The sequence below is a fragment of the Schistocerca nitens genome, chromosome 3, assembly GCF_023898315.1.
Source record: "Schistocerca nitens isolate TAMUIC-IGC-003100 chromosome 3, iqSchNite1.1, whole genome shotgun sequence".
Lineage (NCBI taxonomy): Eukaryota > Metazoa > Arthropoda > Insecta > Orthoptera > Acrididae > Schistocerca > Schistocerca nitens.
The window spans coordinates 663,182,951-663,205,927 of NC_064616.1; the positions used below are offsets into that span (position 1 = coordinate 663,182,951).

Consider the following 22,977-nt stretch of genomic DNA (forward strand, 5'->3'; position numbering starts at 1 on the left):
ATGTTATCTAGTGAGTTCTTATCACAGTTTAGCACTGCAACAATGATACTTCCTTACCACTACGGTGGGAGTTCACCATCACTTCAGATGCGGTTGAGACGGAAAGGAGGTGGTACTGGTAATCCGCTGACAGATGTTTAATCATTTGGTGATGGATGTGCCGTGGCCCAGGGGTTGTGACAGGACAATCTACAAGGGCACTGAGAAATTCCCACTCACTGAACAGAGCATCGTATGGTTCAGGGTGGCATGCAGTAACATCTACATCTACATTTATACTCTGCAAGCCACCCAATGGTGTGTGGCGGAGGGCACTTTACGTGCCACTGTCATTACTTCCCTTTCCTGTTCCACTTGTATGGTTCGCGGGAAGAACGACTGCCGGAAAGCCTCTGTGCACGCTCGAATCTCTCTAATTTTACATTCAAGATCTCCTAGGGAGGTATAAGTTGGGGGAAGCAATATATTCAATACCTTATCCAGAAACGAACCCTCTTGAAACCTGGACAGCAAGCTACACCGCGATGCAGAGTGCCTCTCTTGCAGAGTCTGCCACTTGAGTTTGCTAAACATCTCCGTAACGCAACCACACTTACCAAATAACTTTGTGATGAACCGCGCCGCTCTTCTTTGGATATCCTCTATCTCCTCTGTCAACCCGACCTGGTACAGATCCCACACTGATGAGCAATACTCAAGTACAGGTCGAACAATTGTTTTGTAAGCCACCTCCTTTGTTGATGGACTACATTTTCTAAGGAATCTCCCAATTAATCTCAACCTGGCACCCGCCTTACCAACAATTAATTTTATATGATCATTCCACTTCAAATCATTCTGCACGCATACTCCCAGATATTTTACAGAAGTAACTGCTACCAGTGTTTGTTCCGCTATCATATAATCATACAATAAAGGATCCTTCTTTCTATGTATTCACAATACATTACATTTGTCTATGTTAAGGGTCAGTTGCCACTCCCTGCACCAAGTGCCTATCTGCTGCAGATCTTTCTGCATTTCGCTGCAACTTCTCTGTATACTACAGCATCATCCGCGAAAAGCTGCATGGAACTTCCGACACTATCTAAAAGAGAAGTGTTGTCGTTCCACCTGCTGTTTTAGGGTACAAAAGGTGGGGTGGTAATTCCCAGATGCGCAGAGGTTTGAGCATAATGCTCTGTGATTGCACCTGGGTTGGTATGTACAGCTCCTTGTGTGGAAATCCCAGGTATACCTGCAGGGGCCTGATATCCATAATGGCACCTGGGCTTAGTCCACACCTGGGAAGGAGAGGTTTGTGTTCCAATGGTGGAGACATAATGTTCCCAGCACCCCTGATTCTGTGTTTTGATTAGTTGACAGACCTGGGCACAGAGCCATTTGAAGGCAATGAGGTGCTCCATTGATGAGTACTGCTTATGACATTATAGGGCCCACCTACGATCCTGAATGGCCGCAGTGGTTTCCAGCGACCACCAAGGCACTGTCTTCCACTGGGGGCAACCTGAGGAACAAGGGATTGCCGATTCAGCTGCAGAAACAATGATGGTAGTAACATTATGAATAACCACAATGATGTTACCAAGCAATGGAGATTCAACAATGGTAGCAGAGGTGAAAGCGTCCCAGTCAGCCTGATGCTGGGGGAGGGACAGGAAGAGCAGAAAGTTATCACTACCACACAAGTCATCGTGAGCTCTCCAGAGGATAGAGGGCAGAAGGTCAGGGCCATAACCTGAGAGATTAGTGGCCATTATGTGCCACATGCCACACTGAAATGAGCGGGGGCACCTGTATTTAGATGGCACAGGTTGATTTGAGCTGGTGGAGTCTTGACACCTTTACTACAGCCAGTAATCTTGGTTCCACCCCACAAAGGGTTATGGACATTGAAATCATCCAAAAGTAGGAAAGGTGGGGGGGAGGGGGGGAGTTGAGGAATTAGTGCCGACAATACACATTGTGCTACTTCACCATCTGGAGGAAAATAGATGTTGCAGATGGTAGTTTCCTGCATTGCCCCCATCCTCACAGCTACAACTTCTAAAGATGTTTGAAGGGCACAGGTTCGCTATATACAGAGGTAAGGACATATATACATACTCCACCTGACACCCTGTTATAGTCATTACGATTTTTGTAACACCCCCAATAGCCACTAAGGACAGATGTCGGCATTACTGGAATCCAGGTTTCCTGAAGGGCAACACTAAAAGCAGGTGTACTGCTTAAAGAGTTGTCATAACTCAGCCAGGTGGGGGGGGGGGGGGGGGGGGGGAGGGGAGGAACCTCCACAATTCCACTGGAGGATGACACTTTCTGTAGTCTGAGAAGGCACGAAGGGGCCAAGGAGGCAGTTTACGCCTCAGGGTTACATGCTACCACTTGTTGAGGGCTTGTGGTCTCAGTGACCATTGGTTCTGAGGCTCCAGGTGCATCTGGGTCCTCGGGGGATGCTAGGATCCCCACTTCCTCCTCAGAATTGGAGCCTGACGGAAGTGGCAGTGTGGGGGCCACTGGGATCTCTTTCTTCATTCTGTCCTCTCACTTGTCTTTCAGTTTCTCTGGCTGGGAGGTATACTCAGAGTTTGTCTCATGAACCGATGATTATTGTGAAGCTCTACAACCAACAGCTTATCGCTCCTTCAGCCACTGGCTGCTGTCTGGCTACACAGCAGCAGAAACTTTGGAAGGCTGTGTCCTGAGAGATCCCTTCCTTGTGAGAGGAGCCAGAGGAGATTGTTTCTTCTCTGGCTGAGGGGTGGAGACCAATGTCCCTGATGGCTGGGGGAGTGGGGGCATTGCTCCTGAAGTAGATGTTAGGGGAGGGGAGCAACGGGAGGAGGAGTGCCCCCCCAACCATAAAGGGAGCAGGCGTTGCCTGGCAGCCCTGAGGGCCTACTATACGAGGCACAGCAGGCATGGTTACTGTTGTCTGACAGGGTGACGTCGTCATAGGTACAGTGTATGACAAGATCATGAAGACAGGGTGTAGACAAGCATACTTCTTTTTTGCTTCTGTGTAGGTCAGTCTATTCCATTATTTTCCTCTCTGTCTGAAAAACAGTGTATTCCAGTGAACAGGCGGAGTGGTGCTCTCCACAGTTGACATAAATGGGAGGAGGGGCACAAGAAATGTTTGTGTGTGATGGATGTACATAGTCCCGACACGTGGGGCTAGCGTTACATCAAGAGAACATGTGCCAAAATTTCCAGCATTTGAAACACTACCTAGGGAGAGGAACATAGGGTTTAACGCCACACAACTAGCCCATCACCTTGACCTTCCCAGGCAACAAATCACCTTCAAAGGCCAAGATGAAGGCACTGGTAACAATCTTGTTGTCATTAGGTCCACTACACAACTGACGAAGTGTACTCCTTGAGGCTGAAGATTGGAATGCAACTCATTATTGGACTACAAGAGGAGATCTCTATGGGGTATATTCCCCTGGACCATGTTTAAGCTCTTATGGGGGGGGGGGGGGGGGGAAGTGGGGGGTGATGGAAACCGGGACATCACCCATCTTGTCACAGGCAAGCAATACACGCAACCGGGTAGGGGATAAATTTTTTTATCAATACCAACTCATTCCACATTATGGACATTCCCGCCACTTCCTCGAACTTGTATTGTAAGTTCTACACAAAAAACAGAGGCTTTGTTGTTAAAAAGGATTCCCCATCAGATCTGGCACAAACTAAGTAAGGAGGAGAATATGTCTGTCCTTGATCTTTAGCCCTGCATTCTTCCCCTGGGGTAGCCAGGGAACGGAATGATCTGGGGTCACATCTGTCAGCATTATACTGGCCTTTTCCACGCTTAAGAGACTGTTAGGGCCGTTCAACCACCAGTGTCAGACAACTTCATCTGCTTCATTGTGGGTTATCTGCCCTGATGCTTCCCACTCTGATGATGGGCTCTCCCCACGGAGACCACTCAGCCACACCAAAAGTCACCTGGCACGTTGGCCATTGCCACGAGTCCTGATGGCTCAAGAAGACAAGCATCTACTCCTTGGCGTAAGTGGGGAGTTTGCAGCTCAGGCATAAGCAGTGCGATCCCTGTGTCGTCAGGGGGCTACAACCAAGAGGGCACATGATGACCCCTTCACGACGTCTGGCTACCTTGGTGAATAAAGGCGTGAAAGGATCCATCATTATCATGGGTGCAGAAGAGGACTGCAGACAGGGGATGTAGATGATGCACCCCATAAGGTGTCCTCACCTAAACAGCTGGATTACAGGTGGACTAGCAGAGCCATAACAATAACAGGTGCAGAAGATCTCAGTGCACAATGGATATATGCTGCACCACGTAAGGTGTCCTTCCCCAAATGGCCCACACTTCTGAAAAATATGGAAAGTGTGAAGGTGAAATCCTAAAGGGGGCCATAATACTGACAGTCAAAAAGTAAGAGACTCCTTTTAGTCCCTCTTGAGACAGGCTGGAATACCTGAAGTCTCTTCAAGCTCCCGAACCAGCAGGGGTGAAATCATGTTCAGCGATGTCTATGGAGCTGGTTGATATTCAATGGAAATGGAATTAGACCACCAATATCATTCTTCCAGCCACACTTGAGCTGGTCTTTTTAATATGCCATCCACATTTGAACTTGCGGATAAGTTCTATATGCATGATATTGATCTGCATCCCTTGTTGGCGGCAGGTGCGTCAAGCCAAATGGCTCTGAGCACTATGGGACTTAACATCTGAGGTCATGAGTCCCGCGCCAAGCCAAATTTGGTGTTTATAGCCCCTTTAGAACAGCAAGGATATCGCAACTAATCTACAGAACTGTTCAAGACACCTCCATAAACTGCCACAAGGAAATTTTCTGTTGCTTCCACAATCTTCTCTTTTTCTGCAGCTGATTATTTGAAAATAGAAAAACTTTTATTGGGGAAGCATCACTCTGAAGTGTGGTGCAAAATTTAATTTTCCCCTGCCAAACAGAGCAGAGGTGGTATCAAAACCACTTATCGCATGGAGAAATAGAATATTTTCCACAATATCTTTATATCTGAAGGTTATTTTGAAATACAGTGCATCTCCTTTTTTACCCCTTCCAGATTTGCAAAAGGACACATTATCTGGTGCTAAAGCAGTCACCACACAAAAATATCAATGCCTTCTCCAATAACAACAAAACAGTCATGTTTGGAAGACATGGAAATGACAGTTTTCACAATTAACACATCAGCATCTTCTATTGCCTGCTTGGTGACCATATCTCCTCGCTAAAATTCCTTCTGAAGCATTGAGATGAAGCAGGACATCCCCCCTCCCTCCCCCCCCCCATTTGATAACAATTTGTCCTATGGCACCTGTGGAAACATGGTACCATCGAAGAGAACTTCTACACAAGATCATAGCCTGGAACGACAAGCTCTTTTGGCGCTTTTTTTTTAATTTTTTTCTGTGAGACACCCATCAAAGACTACCACAGAATTTTGTCGATGATATCACTATATCTATGTCACAAATCCTGGTAGAATCCTGAAGTGATGCAGTCCTTCAACAAAGGAAATTGCTTACGATATGTTAGTTCGTCCAGTCTTAGAGTATTGTTCGTCTGTATGGGACCCTTACCTGTTGGGACTCATTCAAGAGATTGAAAAGGTCTAAAGAAGAGTGGCAAGATTTGTGACTGGTACATTTAGCCATCGTGAGAGCATTACAAATCTCATAGAAAGTTTGAAGTGGGATACACTTGCAGATAGACGACGCACTAAACGGAAAGTGCTGCTCACTAAATTCCGAAATCCAATCTTTGCCGATGATGTAGAGCATATATTATTACCACCAACTTTCAAATCGTGCAATGATCACCATTCAAAGATAATGGAAAATAGAGCTTGTACTGAGGCATTCAGACAGTCGTTTTTCCCTCATGCGATCCACAAGGTGGAACAAAGGTGGGGGGGATATGACTTTGGCACGAATTGTGCGCCACACACCGCTTGGTGGCTAGCAGAGTATATATGTAGATGTAGATGTAGACAAATCTTTCAAAATTAGCAGAAAAACATTCGCTCCAATTTCAGTTAACTCTGTATAGTAGGTAACCACCATCTACTACGTCATCTTTCCCCTTTCTATGTCATTTGGTAATGGTGAGAAGGCAGAGTAAAATGTGGATGTTGTCCCTTTTTGAATGCCTTCCTCAGGAAAAAAGACACAATGGAAAGGGAGCAAGTTCATATTCGATGTATTTTTTCAAATTGTCATCAGAGGGCTTTGAGACAATCACCCTGTGGAAAAGCTTGAAAGGCTCCAGAGCTACTTTTCCTTTCTTTTCCTACTTCCTATTTTTAAAGTGTATTTTTTTGAAAGGTAAGTATACATAAAAGTGTTGAAAATTTGCGTTTTCTTTCTTGAAAATACTTATTCCCCAGAGATTATATGACTCTCATGAACCATGAACTACACGTGTGTGTGTGTGTGTGTGTGTGTGTGTGTGTGTGTGTGTGGTGTTAGAGAGAGAGAGAGAGAGAGAGAGAGAGAGAGAGAGAGAGATTTGCTTCAGTGATGTGTGTTTTCCTTTCTTTCCTGAAGAAGGCTTTGGCTGAAGTCTTGAGGTGTAACAGTCTTTCTGTTGTGCCTGTCTGCAACTCAATGTGTCATCTTTACAGTGGGTAACAATCTATCATTTTCATAGTTGTTGAATAAATCTACTCTTAGACTTAAGTGACAGCTTTTTATTAAGTCAACAATTGCAACAGAACATCTCTTTGCTTTTGCCGAGTTTCAGATGCCAAAAGATCAATGATAATTTTAAAGAATGACATGTTTTGTAGCCATTTGGGAGTAATAAATATAACAAACTGCCAAACAAACAAAAAGAATACCTAAAGGATAATTATAAGAATATCTGTAGTGAATGTAGTACATACTGACAAAGTACACACCTTCTTTGTCTGTAGACAGGGGGGAACACACACACACACACACACACACACAATCATTTACATATTACTGAGGCAAATTGGTCTATAAGTACAATCTGTTGCATGTATCAAGAGTCTCAAAATAAGTAACAATAAACAAAAACCTGGAAAGTCAATTACAATTTTAAATAACTTATTTATTTGTCATTCCATTGTTTAATGCTGCTTCCACTTTGTGTGTGTGTGTGTGTGTGTGTGTGTGTTCTCATAATGCTGTTTATAAGTGATAATTGTAAAAATAGAAGTGGTAAGTCTACTTTGAATCAGTGTTACAATGCATGAGGTCTAACACAAAGATGGTAGTGACATTAATGTAATATTGTTTCTGTTATGTTGGTATTTGTTGTGCATCTTCTGCAATAATGTTATGTGAAGCATCCATTTGATTTGGACAGTAGTAGTTTAATCTATTTGGATTCTTTAGTAGCTATTTTGTGTTTCAAAATGGAGAAACAGGGACAGTGTGTAATGGTCAGTTGAATTTAGAGTGGTCAGACATCTCTTGAAGAAAAACACATGGGAGCATCCCAAAATTGCAACCACAGAGGAAACCACTGAGATGTTAATTCAGCAATGGACAGTAACCAATGGAAAGTATATTACAAATAGCAACTACTGCATGAATATCAGACGAAAGAGTGTTGCACACTTGACAGAAGTAATTAGCTATGTGAATGCTTTGTGCAAGATGGGCACTGCATTTGTCGAATACTGATCAAAAGCAAATATAAAAATGACTTCCTCAGAAATTTACTGCTTCAACTAGACCCCCATTGATTTTGTGTGCCACTATCTAACTGGTGATGAGACATAGGTCTCTCACTTGATGCCAAGAACAAAACAGCAAACAAAGCAGTAGGTGGGATATGGTGGCACTACATCAATAAATGAGAAATCAATCTAGCAGCAAAATTATCATTGGAGCTTTCTTTGTCATACAAAAGATTTTCTAAATGATTATTGTGCAAGCAGTGAAACAAGAACTGGTGAATGCAACCCAAGTCGCCTCCACCAAATAAGTGAAAAACTACAGGAAGGCCTTAGACTACAAAACTAAAAATACATGTGTCGTTGCCCCAAAATCAGTTTGAACACCATGGAATTTTACCAGGTGTGGTCCTATTGGGAATGTGGTAGACCCATACCTTACTTCAACCTTTGAACTGACTGACCCAACAACTTATAAGAGTACATACAGCTTAATATGAGCTCCAACCCACAGTTAAAACTGACATTTTCACATTAACAAATTATTGTCAGTAAGTGGCAAGTGATAGAAAAAACCCTTGGACTGACCCGGGATGCAGCTCTACACCTTTCGTTTGTAATCTAGCACTTATTCACTCAACCAAGCCACACTTTGAAACTGAAACATGCCATGTTTAAACATCCACTTTATTCCCCAGAGTTGGTACGCTTTTCCTTCCTACTATTTTGGCTGGGAAAAGCTTTAAGTTCAGTGAAATGGTTATGGTAGTCATCTACTGGTATTTTGTAGATGGAATCTCCTTACTGGAAAAACATTGGACAAAGTGCATTAACCTAAAAGGTAACAATGTCAAAAACAATTTTGAACCAAAAATACTTTCACTTCAGGTCTAAGACCACTTCACCTTGCTCTAATATGTGGTATCTGTTGGTGAAAATATTACTCTTGTGGACAACTTTGCAGTGCAGGAGTATCTCCTACATGAAAAAAAGAGTGATACCTCCTAGAACAGCAGTGGAGAAGCAGTGCCACTAACCTACACAATTTAAGTCACTTTATCCCTCCTGCATTAAACTGTAACCTTAACAGACAGAACAGAAATGAAATTTCCTGGATTGCTGTTAATTGTTTGATTTCCAAGAAATGTGGATGGTAGAGGTGTCCAGTGTGTGTTAGTCATCCTAATTTCAGCTTACTTAGCCTAATAGGTGGGCCACAAATCCTTCACTTATTTTGCTATTTATTTTAGACTGAAGAAGCAATGCTGTTGAAATGGAATCATTACTCCCCAATTTGTCATTTTTTATTTTAATGTAAGAATTAATATAAATTAGTATTTGGAACATCTACATGTTCATCTTCCTAAGCAACAATTTGCCATTGTATTAATGAGACCAGACATGAGAGAAACACTATTGAAAAAGAAAGTTGTTCACAAAGACTGCATCCTTGAGATCAAATTGGCAATGGTTTATATATTCTTGCTATAGAAACTTTGGGCTGAAAAGTTCTGCAGCTTTTGACAGTGCACTTCCTAGTTTCTCAACCATGAATTCTGCCCAAAATGAAAGAAAATTTCCACTGGAGGTGGTAAAGTTGTATTTAATTTAATAATTGTTGACAAAATTTGGCTGCACCAATTCAGCCATAAATCAAAACAGCAGAGAAGCATTTGGAGGAGGAGGAGGAGATCAGTGTTTAACGTCCCGTTGACAACGAGGTCATTAGAGACGGAGCTCAAGCTCGGGTGAGGGAAGGATGGAGAAGGAAATCGGCCATGCCCTTTCAAAGGAACCATCCCGGCATTTGCCTGAAGCGATTTAGGGAAATCACGGAAAACCTAAATCAGGATGGCCGGAGACGGGATTGAACCGTCGTCCTCCCGAATGCGAGTCCAGTGTGCTAACCACTGCGCCACCTCGCTCGGTGAGAGAAGCAATTGGTCTCCCCACTCAGTGAAAGAAAAATGCGCATGAGAAGTGAGAAAGCAAACATTGTGAACATTCTTAGCCAGAAGTTACTTCATTGCTTTCAATGTTGTGGATAAAGGTAACTTGAGGTTTCAGGAATAGATGTTTGAAATCAGGTCCATGTGGAACCCAGCTCTATCATGACAATGTTCCAGCTTTCTGTGTGATGAAAACAAAGTCTCTGATGGAGGAGTCTCAGGCCCACACATCCATCTTATAGCCCTGATTAAGCTCCAGGCAATGTCATCCTATTCCATATAGCAACAAAAATCACCTGCAGTAAACCAATCTAAGCTCCATATGCAGCTGTCAGTGTCCTTAAAAAGACCTCCCAAGAAATCTACCATGAAGTCATCAACAAGTGTTTTGAGCTGATGCATTGGTACATAGGAAACCATGAATAGCACTTTGAGAAGATGGACAGGCGTGAATTTCAAAAAGATAGTTACTATGTTAGAAGTGTAAAAACTTTTGAATGTCCATTGTATGTAAGAAGACTTTTAATGCAAGAGTATTTGCAGATCCACAAAGCACGATTAGACTACTGTATGTTGATTATCACTTTTTGGCAGCACTTCATTAGGATGAAGATGGCAGGGTCGATCAAATGGTCAAATGGATCAATATTAAAGTTAACCAGCACAGTGAACCCAATATAAAGTCACTTTCACTTCAAAGATTCAGGCTGTTTGAGAATCTGCAGTATCATAGAGGCCAGGGAGAAACTGCAGTTAGCACAAGAATGTCCAAATATGGACTTACTTTGAGTAGTCATAACTTTAATTTCACATACAATGAGGCTACCACAGAAGCAAACAGGTTTTTAAATGAAGACTTTGTACAGAAATGCATACGAAAAGCTTGGCAGTGTTATTTTTCACAGCTGTGGCATGCAAATAATTTTCTCTTTGGCTGGAAAGTTCAACAAAAAGTGCTGATTTGTACATCAGTGTAATCACAGCTGCAAACCAATAAACTGTTGAAATTTACTGAGTGTACAGCAAAATGTCCCACTGTGTGAGACTAAGACAAAATTTCAGGCAGCCAGTGCCCTGGAAGTTGCATTGCGACACTCCTCAACCTCCAGATGTTGCAGCTCACCTTCTCAAAATGCATTAGAAACATGGAAAGTGTGTAACTAGGATTGAATACCCAAACAAAACTGTGACTACTATTGAATGTGCAACAGCACTTGCTTTTCATTTCACTCATTATAGCTACCTGGTGTTTTTGAAAACAAAAAGAGACAAAAAACAAAAACAAAAAAGGAACTCTACAATCCAAGGACCACACGATGCTGACCAGGCACCATGTTACTCTCTGCTGAAGACATCATCTGGACGACGTAAAGAGTGGCACGGGGTACGGACACCATTTTCCCAGCCATTGTCAGCTATCCATACCTTGGACATGTTCCTTTCCACTCAAACAGCCCATCAATCATCCTCATGCAGTACCACAAACTGAACCCAGATCGTCTATATGACAGTCAGATGCACTGACTGCTCAGCTATGGTGGCAGACATACTTCTCTTGTACGTCCCCATAAATTAAATAACTCACACATTCCCTAACATACACTTTTAACCAATCCCCATTACTTCAGAATAGATCTTTACATACTTCAGAGTGTAAATCCTTTTTAGTAATATCCTTAGTGACATGTCTTTAATACCATTCATGACACTTCAACAGCAGTGCAATTTATACTGTTATTAGTGACCATACAAATAAATTTCTTTTGCAGGGACTTTTTATCAGCATTTTACACGAATAATGTAGTAAGCTAACAATGAATCAGGTATCAAAAGCCATACATTAAAAAAAAAAAAACATGCTGAGTTACATTTAACATACCTTATAGTATATCCAAAAAGGAATATTACAGTCACAGTGAGGCCAGCACAAAGCCACACAAAGTTTAAGTAGAAATATGTTGGCTCCCCCATTCCTTCACAGCTATTAACAGGAGGCAGATCATTACCTCTATCAATAGGCCAACATTGCTCCCCAGGCAAGGACCACTCTTCCATTCCCACTCGGTATAAACGGTACAGTGCCCCAATAACAAGCTGTTCAGCATGAAAAGACACATTTAAGTAGAGAGCACCTAATGATATATATGTGGTTACATTAAAATAACATTCCACAATTCTGCATCACTTCTCTCTCTCTCTCTCTCTCTCTCTCTCTCTCTCTCTCTCTCTCTCTCTCACACACACACACACACACACACACACACACACACACACACACACACAAATTAGTTTTATAACAATGATTTGCAAGTTTTTCACATACCAACCACCCAAGGAAACCACGGTGGCATTATGTTTTAATAATCATAAGTACCATAATCAGGTATCCATTAGTGACATCCCTCAGATCCTGCCCCCCCAATTCTACATTACCTACTATGACAATTCAGGTTAATTATTGGCCCCACCTATAAATAAAGGCCATTCAACTGACTTATGAACATACAAAAGTGCACACCAAGTTACCAAAGAGAAGGATACTACACAGAAAAAAGTTACTGTTTTATTGTTATTGTCTGTCTGAACAGGATATCTCCTCCATCAAGCTTTGAAAGCTATCTGTTCCTTTGGTAGAAAGGAGGAAAGAAGAAAAAAGTTAAGCTACACATATTTTCACAACAAGGGCATTACTGACAGACAACAAGCTCAGACTGGACACTGATAAAACAGGAAATTAGCTGTAGTCTTTTCATAGAAATAGTCCTGCATTTGCTTCACGTGAAACTTGTCTACGCTAACTGCAGAAAACCGTATCTGTAGAGCCAGACGAGAATTTCAACTCCGTTCCTCTTGATTATTAGCCCCCTAAACCACATTCACTCAATCCTTCAAGGAACCACCTGTTATTTTACACTGTTAATACATCATATCAACCAAAGCAGCTAACTTCTCCACATATACAGGTTTTTATCATTGAGGAACATGCCAGCAAGTGTTGGCAGATTTTGTCATCAAAATTATATAGCTAAGGTACTTTTCCTGAATTCCAAAATAATTTGCTATAAAGCCATTCTAGAAGTTAAACAGTAACATCAACTTACTTTTTATTGTTTAATGTGAAGGCATTATAAATGCGTCAGTTCTATGAGGTTTAAATTTTTCCAGTATCCATTTTCAGCTTTATAACAGGAGTAGATATTTTCCATTAAAATTTCTTGCCTACTTGTCCTATGGCACCAATAACAAACATATGTCTTTCACAGAGATTAATTCTAATTAAAATCAATAAAGTACTGTTAGTTGTTGTGCTTCAGTCATTGTTACAGAGGGAGACATACAGGACATTCTTCCTACACTGAATGATATTACATATAGCAGTTTACTTTGCACTTCAACAATCAAGTTCCAAGACAATAAATAACTGTAGGAATTATTGTGAAATTTACAAGCTACTAACTGACACTACCCAGCACAAATGATGGGTGCTCTGAAGACCTCAAACCACGGCATCCATATCGTCTCAGATGCCGAGAGTCTGCAAACAGAAATGGGACACCTGTAATCTGTGTTCCTGGACAATGGATAATTCATCTCTGCAAGTACAGAGAGCACTACAGATGTACAGACGACAGCACAAAGAGGAGAATGAGGACTTCAAAACAACTGCTTGTCTACCATATACTGGAATCAGGCAGAATATTAAGAAGATATAAAGCTAAATTAATCTTTCACCCCTGAATTTTATCACGCGAAGACAAGTGAATCGGTATCAATGTGGCTAGCTTTCATCACAGAGGGCGTGCAGTGCAGCACACAGACTTGTAGCAGAAGTGCATGCACAACACCAACCACATAAAACCAGACATGTGCTGACAGGGTCATTGAAATGTGAACTCAGAGAATTTTCATCAGCATTCACCTGAAGATGGCCAGAAGACTCCATTCCAAAATATCATGGCAGGAAGTTGCAGATATTTGGCAGTTCTCTGAAAATTTTGTGGGGCAAGTGTACAAATTTATTGGCAAAGACTGTTCACGTCATATCATTTCCCTTGGAATTCTGGCAACCATTTCTTTTAGTTTTATTATTTATTAACAATGCACCGAGGTTTGGCATGGGTACTAAGTATCTACAGCTGGACTTGTCTGATGTAGTGATAATAAATTATACACTCAAACTTTCCTCATGAAGCAGTCTGCCTATTAATGAAAATCATATCGAATCCCTACAGTAGTGCCTGAGAGATTAGCCTTCACACACAGACAATAAAACCTGGTGGGGGTCTTTAATTTCTTCTTTATTGACTTCACTACCGGTTCTGAGGCACTGGGAAATGGCTGAAACTGGTAGTGGAATCCTTGAAGTTCTCAACAGCGACTGGAGCAGTTTTCATCAATTAAATTAACAGTTACAAAATCAGCACACCCTACAAACATGGATAAATAATTTATAAGATGTATAGCTAGCTCAGTGTGAACTTCATGGACAATTCACTGGTACAGCTCATCAGCCTACCAGAACAGATATAGGCTTTTCTAAAGGGAAAAAATCAGGAGAAGCAGTATTTCCATGATTATGTCTCAATACTCAACACACTGCCTCTGATATTCTGAACATGATTTGCATCACATCACCCCTAAACCATAAATTACATCAAGAGGCACTGTAAAATTGTATTCACTATGGGAAAAATAGTATATGTCAATCATACTGCTGCTAGTTTCATATGCTGTCTGCAGAAATTTGCTTCATACAAACATACTGTTTGCATTTGTATCTCTGCACGTCACTAGGAATGGCACGGTGGAAAAGACTGATTAATAGATTATGTATGGGCCATTCTACACCCCCACTGCCCAACAGAAAAGAAGCCCTGAAAGTACTATGAGTATCACACTTGAAACCACAAACCGGAAACACCATGGCAGATCCAAAAGCCTTTAAGAACATTCTGGGCTGAGTCATCTCCTTTAAATACTGTTTTCTTTCCTAGCCAAGAAAAAATAAACAATGAACTGCCCTAGCATCAAATACCATTCACTTCAGGACAAATTAATTTAAATATAGCTGAACATCAATTAATGACACGTCATGCTCTTAACGTCAATTTGCTAACTCCAAATCAGGAATGAATGGGGTATTCACCGTATGGAAACAAGATCATTAACTAGATACCTGACAATGTAGGCATCTCAATAGCCTACACAAAAATTTACACATTATGAATCTCTGTACATAATGGGTACTGCAATTACTCTCTTTTGATCACAAATGCACATTAATTGATATTTCAAAGTAACACATATTTGCCAGTCCTTCATGACTGAAAATTAAACATTGCTGAGGATAACAGGATAGCTGGAACACAACAAACACATATGTGATGCTGAAGGAGGACACAAAAGAAAAAATGAAAACCTCTCTCAACACATTCCTTCTAGCACTTTTTTTTAAAATAAAAGTACCATTATATTAGAGATTATGTGAAAATTGTTGAAACTGCCCTAAGTCTGGATCAAAAACTTTTTTAAAAAATGCTCCTTTAAAATTGGTTAAGACAATGGGCTCTAATTCACAAGACATGTGGTTCAAAAAACCACAGTCCAGGCCTCAACATTCAGATGTCTCATGGTTTCCCTAAATCCATTAAAATAAATGATGGGATGGTTCCTTTCAAAATGACAGCCAAATTCCCTACCTATACTTGTCCTGTCTGGGCTTGTCTTCATCTCTGGTGACCTTATTCTCAATACAATGTCAAATATTAATTTTCCTTCACCTTTATGTATACTGGATAGCTATGTGTAACAACAGTGCTCATATTATATACAATGATGATAAAATCAATCAGAATAAGATGCCATGTTGTCAGCTGCAATCTAGGAAACTTAATAGATCAGGGCAGAGAAAGGAAGGGGAAGAGAGCAGAAAGAGAGTGGTGAGATGGGGAGGCAAAGGGAAAGGGTTGAAGGAAGTGGGGGGAGCTGTAAGAGAGAAAGAAGAGAGGAGGGGCAGAAGTGTAGGGGGGTAGAGGGTGAAGGAGAGAGGGAGGAGGTTAGAGGGATGGAGAGAGGTTTCATAAAGAGGGAGGGGAAGAGGAGGGCGAGTTAGAGGTAGAGATGGAGGGGAGAGGGGGAGTGAAGGAGGAAGAAAGAGAGAGAGAGGGAGGGAGAGTAAAAGAGAGGAGGATGAAGGGAGAGGAGGAGGAAGGAGAAAGGGAGAGGTAGAAGGGAAGAATGGGAGGTGGGAGAGGTGAGAGGGGAGGGGGAGGGAGAGTGGGTTGGGAAATTTGGTGGAGGGGAGATTGGGGGATGTGGAGCCTGGGGGAGAGGGAGAGAGAGGAAGGGGGGGGGAGAGAGAGAGAGAGAGAGAGAGAGAGAGAGAGAGAGAGAGAGAGAGAGAGAGGGGGGGGGGGGGGGGAAGAGTGACGGGGAGACAATGGGAGCAGATGAGAAGGGAAGGGTCGAGGGGGAGTTGGTTGAGGGAGAGGGGGAGGGGAGAGGGGGGGAAGGGAGAGAGGTAGAGGATAGAGATGAGGATGTCGAGAGCAGGGAGAAGGGTAGGGGGAGAGCAAGAGGAGAGAGAAGGGTAGGCAGAGAGTGATAGGGAGAGCAGGGAAGGGGGAAGGAAGGAAAGGGATATATGGGTTGGGAGAGAGAGATGGGGTGGGAGAGATAGATGGAGAGGGAGAGAGATGTAAGGGGATGATGGGGAGGGCAGAGAGGTAGAGGTGCTGGTAGGAGAGGGGTGGAGTGGGAGGAGAGAGAAGATGTGGATGAAGGAGAGGGATGGAGTGGGAGGAGAGAGAAGATGTGGATGAAGGAGAGGGATGGAGTGGGAGGAGAGAGACGATGTGGATGAAGGAGAGGGATGGAGTGGGAGGAGAGAGAAGATGTGGATGAAGGAGAGGGATGGAGGGGGAGGGAGAAAGAGGGGGAGGGAGGCAAGGAGGTGGAAGGGGTGGGATATGGAGAGGAAGGTGAGGAGGAGTAGAAGGGAGAGAGACACAAGGGGGGAGAGTGAATGGGACAACGAGAGGATGGGAGAGTGAAAGGGTTGACGAGGGGGGAGGAGAGACAAAAGGAGACGAGGGAGGGAAAGGGAGGAAGGAGAGAAGGGGAGGGGGAGGGGGAGGGATGAAGGGGGATAAGAGGAGGGAAAAGAGAGAATGGAAGCCCCAATTTGACTATTTACACATTTGCTTTATACAGCTTCACACATCAGAAAACAATACTCACAAACTTACCTCAGGGTAAATGTTGAACCTTTTAATTGCATTTAAGCAATCTGGGTACTCAATTAAATTGTCATTCATTATATAAAAGAGACCATCTATCAGTCTTGGTGCCTCGATAATTCTCTTATAGTACGAAAAATATAGACCCTGTTATAGAAAAAAGACACACACGTCAAATAAAATTATAAAATACAAAACAACCTTTGCAGCAAACAAACATCCAACTGTAAAATATCTGACTTATTTTACTAGCCAAGATCAAATTCAATCATTTTCACAAGTACAACTGGTCTGACTGAAACAGACCATTGTTTTATTCACACAGTTGTAGAAGTCATATTTGTAATGTACACCTTTCATGTGATACTTTTCATATAGTGTGGTAAGTTCTGGCAGAATGTACATAATTTAGTACAAACAATCCTGTCGAATGAACATCCACAACTGAGCATTATGGCAGAGGTTGAAAATACTGCTTCGGTTGTAAGGTTCTTTTTATTTAAGACACGACCGGTTTGAGCTCTTATATGCTCATCATCAGGTGTTATATAGAAAATAAACAAGAGACCAGAGCTAATAATAGTTTTTACATGCAGTAGTACACATAAAAAAGCAAACAATTAAAAATGTGCACGCCACTTGTGGAAAAGGAAAAATTTTCGTGTTTTACAGTTTATACATAAATTTTATGTTGCTGGCTTCCAGTTAGTTTTACTACAGTTCTGTGCTGCATCTGTTCAATACATTCCTTCACCACTCATAATGTACTTTTAACACTTTTCACGTAACTTTCTATAAAATGGTTTTCGTTATTTTGAATGTAAATCACTAATTCAAATTGTGACTGGCTGGTCTAGTTGCCTCCACATTCTTCTTCCCATCAACAGATGGCAGTACTTTTGCCACTCTGGTTTACCAGTTTACTTCCCCCTTCATGTATGCTACTCTGTGGTCTGCACTCACTGGTGGTACAATGCATCCTGTACTCGTCCACTACCGCGATCGGGGTCACAGCACAAAGTGTAAATGTCATATTTCTATATGTCATATTTCTATACCCAGGCAGTCATCTGTAGTATTGTCTGGTGTCACTTTGCCATTGACTTAGGTTTTACTGCACCTAGCCAGACCACTGGTTTCTAAAATGTTACATGGAACTTCTTTTTCGCTTTCTTTATGTGTACTGATGCATGTAAAAACTATTATTATCTCCAGTCTCTTGTTTATTTTAGTATAACACATGATGATGGGCATATAAAGGCCCAAAACTAGTCATGATTAAAATAAAAAAAAAAAAACCTTACAACTGAAGCGATATTTTCAACCTCTACTAAATAATTTAGGAGTAACAAGTCACTGTTTAGCATATGTACTGAGTCGGTAGGCACACAGTCGATGAGGTAATATTTCTACTATTTGGTGAGTTGTTATCTTTGGTCCTAATGATGCTTTTTCCTTAGGCATACTACAGCAAACTTACCACATCCTTCAACAAAATTGGTGCCAATAAAAAATTATACATATTGCTCTGTTTCACAACTTCCACCATTCTCTTTCGAACTTTGGAGTATGCTCTGAAGTATAATTGAGCATTTCTGAACAAATAAGAGGTTGAGATAACCACAATTTAGATCCCAGATGTGGTTTCTCACTGTACAAACTACGTGATAAAATATTTAAATAAAAAAAATCAACTAACCTCACTTCTCTGCTACTGCATGCATTTTATTGTTTGAATCATATCACTTTTGAGTTCACTGAAAATTTATGGCACTCATAGCAAAACTTATTACTGTTTTACATTACGTTCAGCTAATAAGAATAAATAATGATCACCACACCATAACGTTCACTACTGATTCAACTCCTTGATATTTATAGAAGGGCACTCTCATATTTTCCTCTTAATGTAGAAACAGTTCTTTTAGGTGATTCCAGTGGTGGTTTCCCGTTGCCTTCCACTGATGATGATAAAATGATAATGAGGACAGCACAACACCCAGCCCCTGAGCGGAGAAAATCTCCAACCCAGCCGGGAATCGAACCCGGGCCCCTTGGCGTGGCAGACTGCCACGCTGACCACTCAGCTATCACGGCAGACGCAACAGCGACAGAAACAGTAAATATACACTCCTGGAAATTGAAATAAGAACACCGTGAATTCATTGTCCCAGGAAGGGGAAACTTTATTGACACATTCCTGGGGTCAGATACATCACATGATCACACTGACAGAACCACAGGCACATAGACACAGGCAACAGAGCATGCACATTGTCGGCACTAGTACAGTGTACATCCACCTTTCGCAGAAATGCAGGCTGCTATTCTCCCATGGAGACGATCGTAGAGATGCTGGATGTAGTCCTGTGGAACAGCTTGCCATGCCATTTCCACCTGGCGCCTCAGTTGGACCAGCGTTCGTGCTGGACGTGCAGACCGCGTGAGACGACGCTTCATCCAGTCCCAAACATGCTCAATGGGGGACAGATCCGGAGATCTTGCTGGCCAGGGTAGTTGACTTACACCTTCTAGAGCACGTTGGGTGGCACGGGATACATGCGGACGTGCATTGTCCTGTTGGAACAGCAAGTTCCCTTGCCGGTCTAGGAATGGTAGAACGATGGGTTCGATGACGGTTTGGATATACCGTGCACTATTCAGTGTCCCCTCGACGATCACCAGTGGTGTACGGCCAGTGTAGGAGATCGCTCCCCACACCATGATGCCGGGTGTTGGCCCTGTGTGCCTCGGTCGTATGCAGTCCTGATTGTGGCGCTCACCTGCACGGCGCCAAACACGCATACGACCATCATTGGCACCAAGGCAGAAGCGACTCTCATCGCTGAAGACGACACGTCTCCATTCGTCCCTCCATTCACGCCTGTCGCGACACCACTGGAGGCGGGCTGCACGATGTTGGGGCGTGAGCGGAAGACGGCCTAACGGTGTGCGGGACCGTAGCCCAGCTTCATGGAGACGGTTGCGAATGGTCCTCGCCGATACCCCAGGAGCAACAGTGTCCCTAATTTGCTGGGAAGTGGCGGTGCGGTCCCCTACGGCACTGCGTAGGATCCTACGGTCTTGGCGTGCATCCGTGCGTCGCTGCGGTCCGGTCCCAGGTCAACGGGCACGTGCACCTTCCGCCGACCACTGGCGACAACATCGATGTACTGTGGAGACCTCACGCCCCACGTGTTGAGCAATTCGGCGGTACGTCCACCCGGCCTCCCGCATGCCCACTATACGCCCTCGCTCAAAGTCCGTCAACTGCACATACGGTTCATGTCCACGCTGTTGCGGCATGCTACCAGTGTTAAAGACTGCGATGGAGCTCCGTATGCCACGGCAAACTGGCTGACACTGACGGCGGCGGTGCACAAATGCTGCGCAGCTAGCGCCATTCGACGGCCAACACCGCGGTTCCTGGTGTGTCCGCTGTGCCGTGCGTGTGATCATTGCTTGTACAGCCCTCTCGCAGTGTCCGGAGCAAGTATGGTGGGTCTGACACACCGGTGTCAATGTGTTCTTTTTTCCATTTCCAGGAGTGTAGTTTTTTAAAAAATAAAATAAAATAAAAATAAAAAAGAAAGTTACTAAATGGCTTTCTACAAATCGAGTATTACGTACAAACCTAAAGTAATCATCAATACACAGGTTTGCTTTAACATCACAGTGCTCTACTGGGCACACTCCTATTAGAGGTAGTATGCTGTCACTTCCTTTGAATATCAGAAACAGCTCTCTCGGCCTGTTACAGGTGCCCCTTACTTTTATACCAAACCAAAACACAGAGAACCTATATATTTTTCATACAAACAGAACACTGCCAGCTTCACTGTCTCTGAAGTACAAACACATGCAACAGGAATAGAAAACTGGTCTCAACAGCCCCAGCCTAATAAATCTGAGCTTCTCAAATTTAAATCCAATGCCAAAGTGCTGATCATTTGGCACAAGTCAGGGCCTAGGTGAGCTATGAACACAAACATCATCCATCAGAGACAGAGACAGACAGACAGAGAGAGAGAGAGAGAGAGAGAGAGAGAGAGAGAGAGGAAGGAGTGAAGATGTTTGTGTATACAACTGGTCATGTAATGTGCAAACCACTATGAAGTATCAGCCACAGAGTTGGAGGCCATTCTGTTTCATGTTAACTGTTTCCATTTTCACATACCTCTCAGTCATAGGAAGCATACAGAACAGATTTACTGTGGAATATAGTTGTAGAAAAATGTCAGAGTTACGAGAATGGGGAAACAATTAATGTCACAAAGTACCACACAATGTGCCATGTTCAGCAGCAGTTCTGTAGTTCACTCATTCAACATCAATATTAAACAGCAGTTTTACATCTTTACAATTTTATAATTTTTGGCTATTGCATACAATTGTATTATTTCCTGTGTATGACCACTAAACCGCCGAAAGAATTTAGAGTTAGCTATTATATTTTCTTGCTAAAAATAAATATTAGGAACTGTTTCTTTTGAATTTCTGTAATATTTTAACTGTTGAACTTGCTTATAAAATTATACATACCTGTTTACTAAGTGGATGGACAAAGAAAATATTATACCCTAAAATACTAATCATAAAGGCATCAATAGGTCTTTTAATCAAGCAGAAAAATGATTAAGTTTCCGGCAAATAAAAAAGTTCTATACACTGTTGCAGTTGCCAAATCTGTACTACTATATACAGAAAAATTGTTTAACATTGTTGCCAAAAATCTCAAAAAGTCCAAATTTTAGATGATACTCTATTAACAATAACAATAAATGAGGCTCAGGGTCAGAGAGAGGAGGGGAGGCAGAAAAGGTCAGGGGAGGGTGGGGAGAAAGGAAATGGACTTAGATGGGGAGGAGATGGGCAGGGAGAGGGGAGAGGAGGTGATGGACAGGGAGGAGGTGATGGACAGGGAGAGGGGGCAGGATGTGTTTGGCGGAGGAGGGGGGGTGGGTGGGGAGATTAGGACATATATTCGATCTCCATACAGATAAGCAAATATATACGTTCCACAAACTAGCAGCTGTAATTCAGTCACAAGGAAACTAAGACACGTGGATGGGTCATGCAGATAAAACATGCACACTTGCCCTTCTGTTTTAAGATAAGACTGAGACTTACTACTACTAATTTATCAACGTACCTCATGATGACTATATAGCAGTTTTATGCAGAAGTGTAATCATTGAACATGTGTTGAGTTGCAAAATAGTGCTCTGCAACCAGTGGCTAAAGAATGTTCAAACAAGAACATATGATCATAAGAAATATGCTGAGTCACTATGTGAACATACAGATAGCTGGGAAACACTTCCACCATTTACAGTAACTGCATAAAATTTGAAGGGTCAAGAAAGTACAGGACACACACACTATGAGTACAGGCATAGACACAAGATTCACTGCCTCTTCATATAGGTAACGTAAAACATTGTGTAAAGTTGCTGCAAAGTGGGTGCCTCATGCACTAAGTGAAGTGGGAAAGTGGACACATTACGAAATTTGTCATGTGCATCTAGCATGTTATGAGGAGTGAGACAATATGCTTGTGAGAATCATCGCCATAGATGAATTTTGGGCCAGGGCCTGTGTGCCAGAACTGAAATGCCAGTCCACAGAATGGCATCATCTAGGTTCACCACGCATGCAGAAATTTCGTCGCAATCCCTCCCCCATCAAGTCAATGGTCATCATAGCCTATGGTATTAGAGGAGTGATTTCACGCCATGTCATCCCACATGGACAAACTGTTAATGCACACTACTACTGTTGCACTTTCCTGCAACAACACCTGCAACAGGCTATTCAGGAGTAATGTCCTGAATGTCTACATGATGCATTAATACTTCAGGAGAATGCAAGATGCCATGCAGCAGTGTGCATGCAGAATCTGCTTGTGACAAGGGGATGGGAAGTACTGGAGCATCCACCACAGTCGCCAGACATGTCACCTTCCGATTATGAGCTCATACCAAAACTGAAAGAGCAAGTGCATGGTCTACACTTTCGAACATGTGAAGACATTGTCACAGCAATGCCACATGAGATCCGATGATTCGCTCATGGTGAGACCATGGGTATTCCGCATCTTCCACAGCAACAGCAGTGTGTGTGAGATT

The 22,977-nt window shown here is 42.5% G+C and overlaps 1 protein-coding gene across 1 annotated transcript in view; it reads right to left on the minus strand.

The window, feature by feature from the left end:
- Window positions 1–22,977, minus strand: part of LOC126248623 (probable C-mannosyltransferase DPY19L1) — a 224,541-nt gene that overhangs the window by 181,000 nt on the left and 20,564 nt on the right. The window contains exons 3-4 of the mRNA XM_049949793.1: window positions 16,859–16,996; window positions 11,491–11,705 (exon numbers count right to left, since the gene is read on the minus strand). Of these exons, the coding sequence (XP_049805750.1) occupies window positions 11,491–11,705; window positions 16,859–16,996 (353 nt within the window). The remainder of the gene's footprint in view (window positions 1–11,490; window positions 11,706–16,858; window positions 16,997–22,977) is intronic.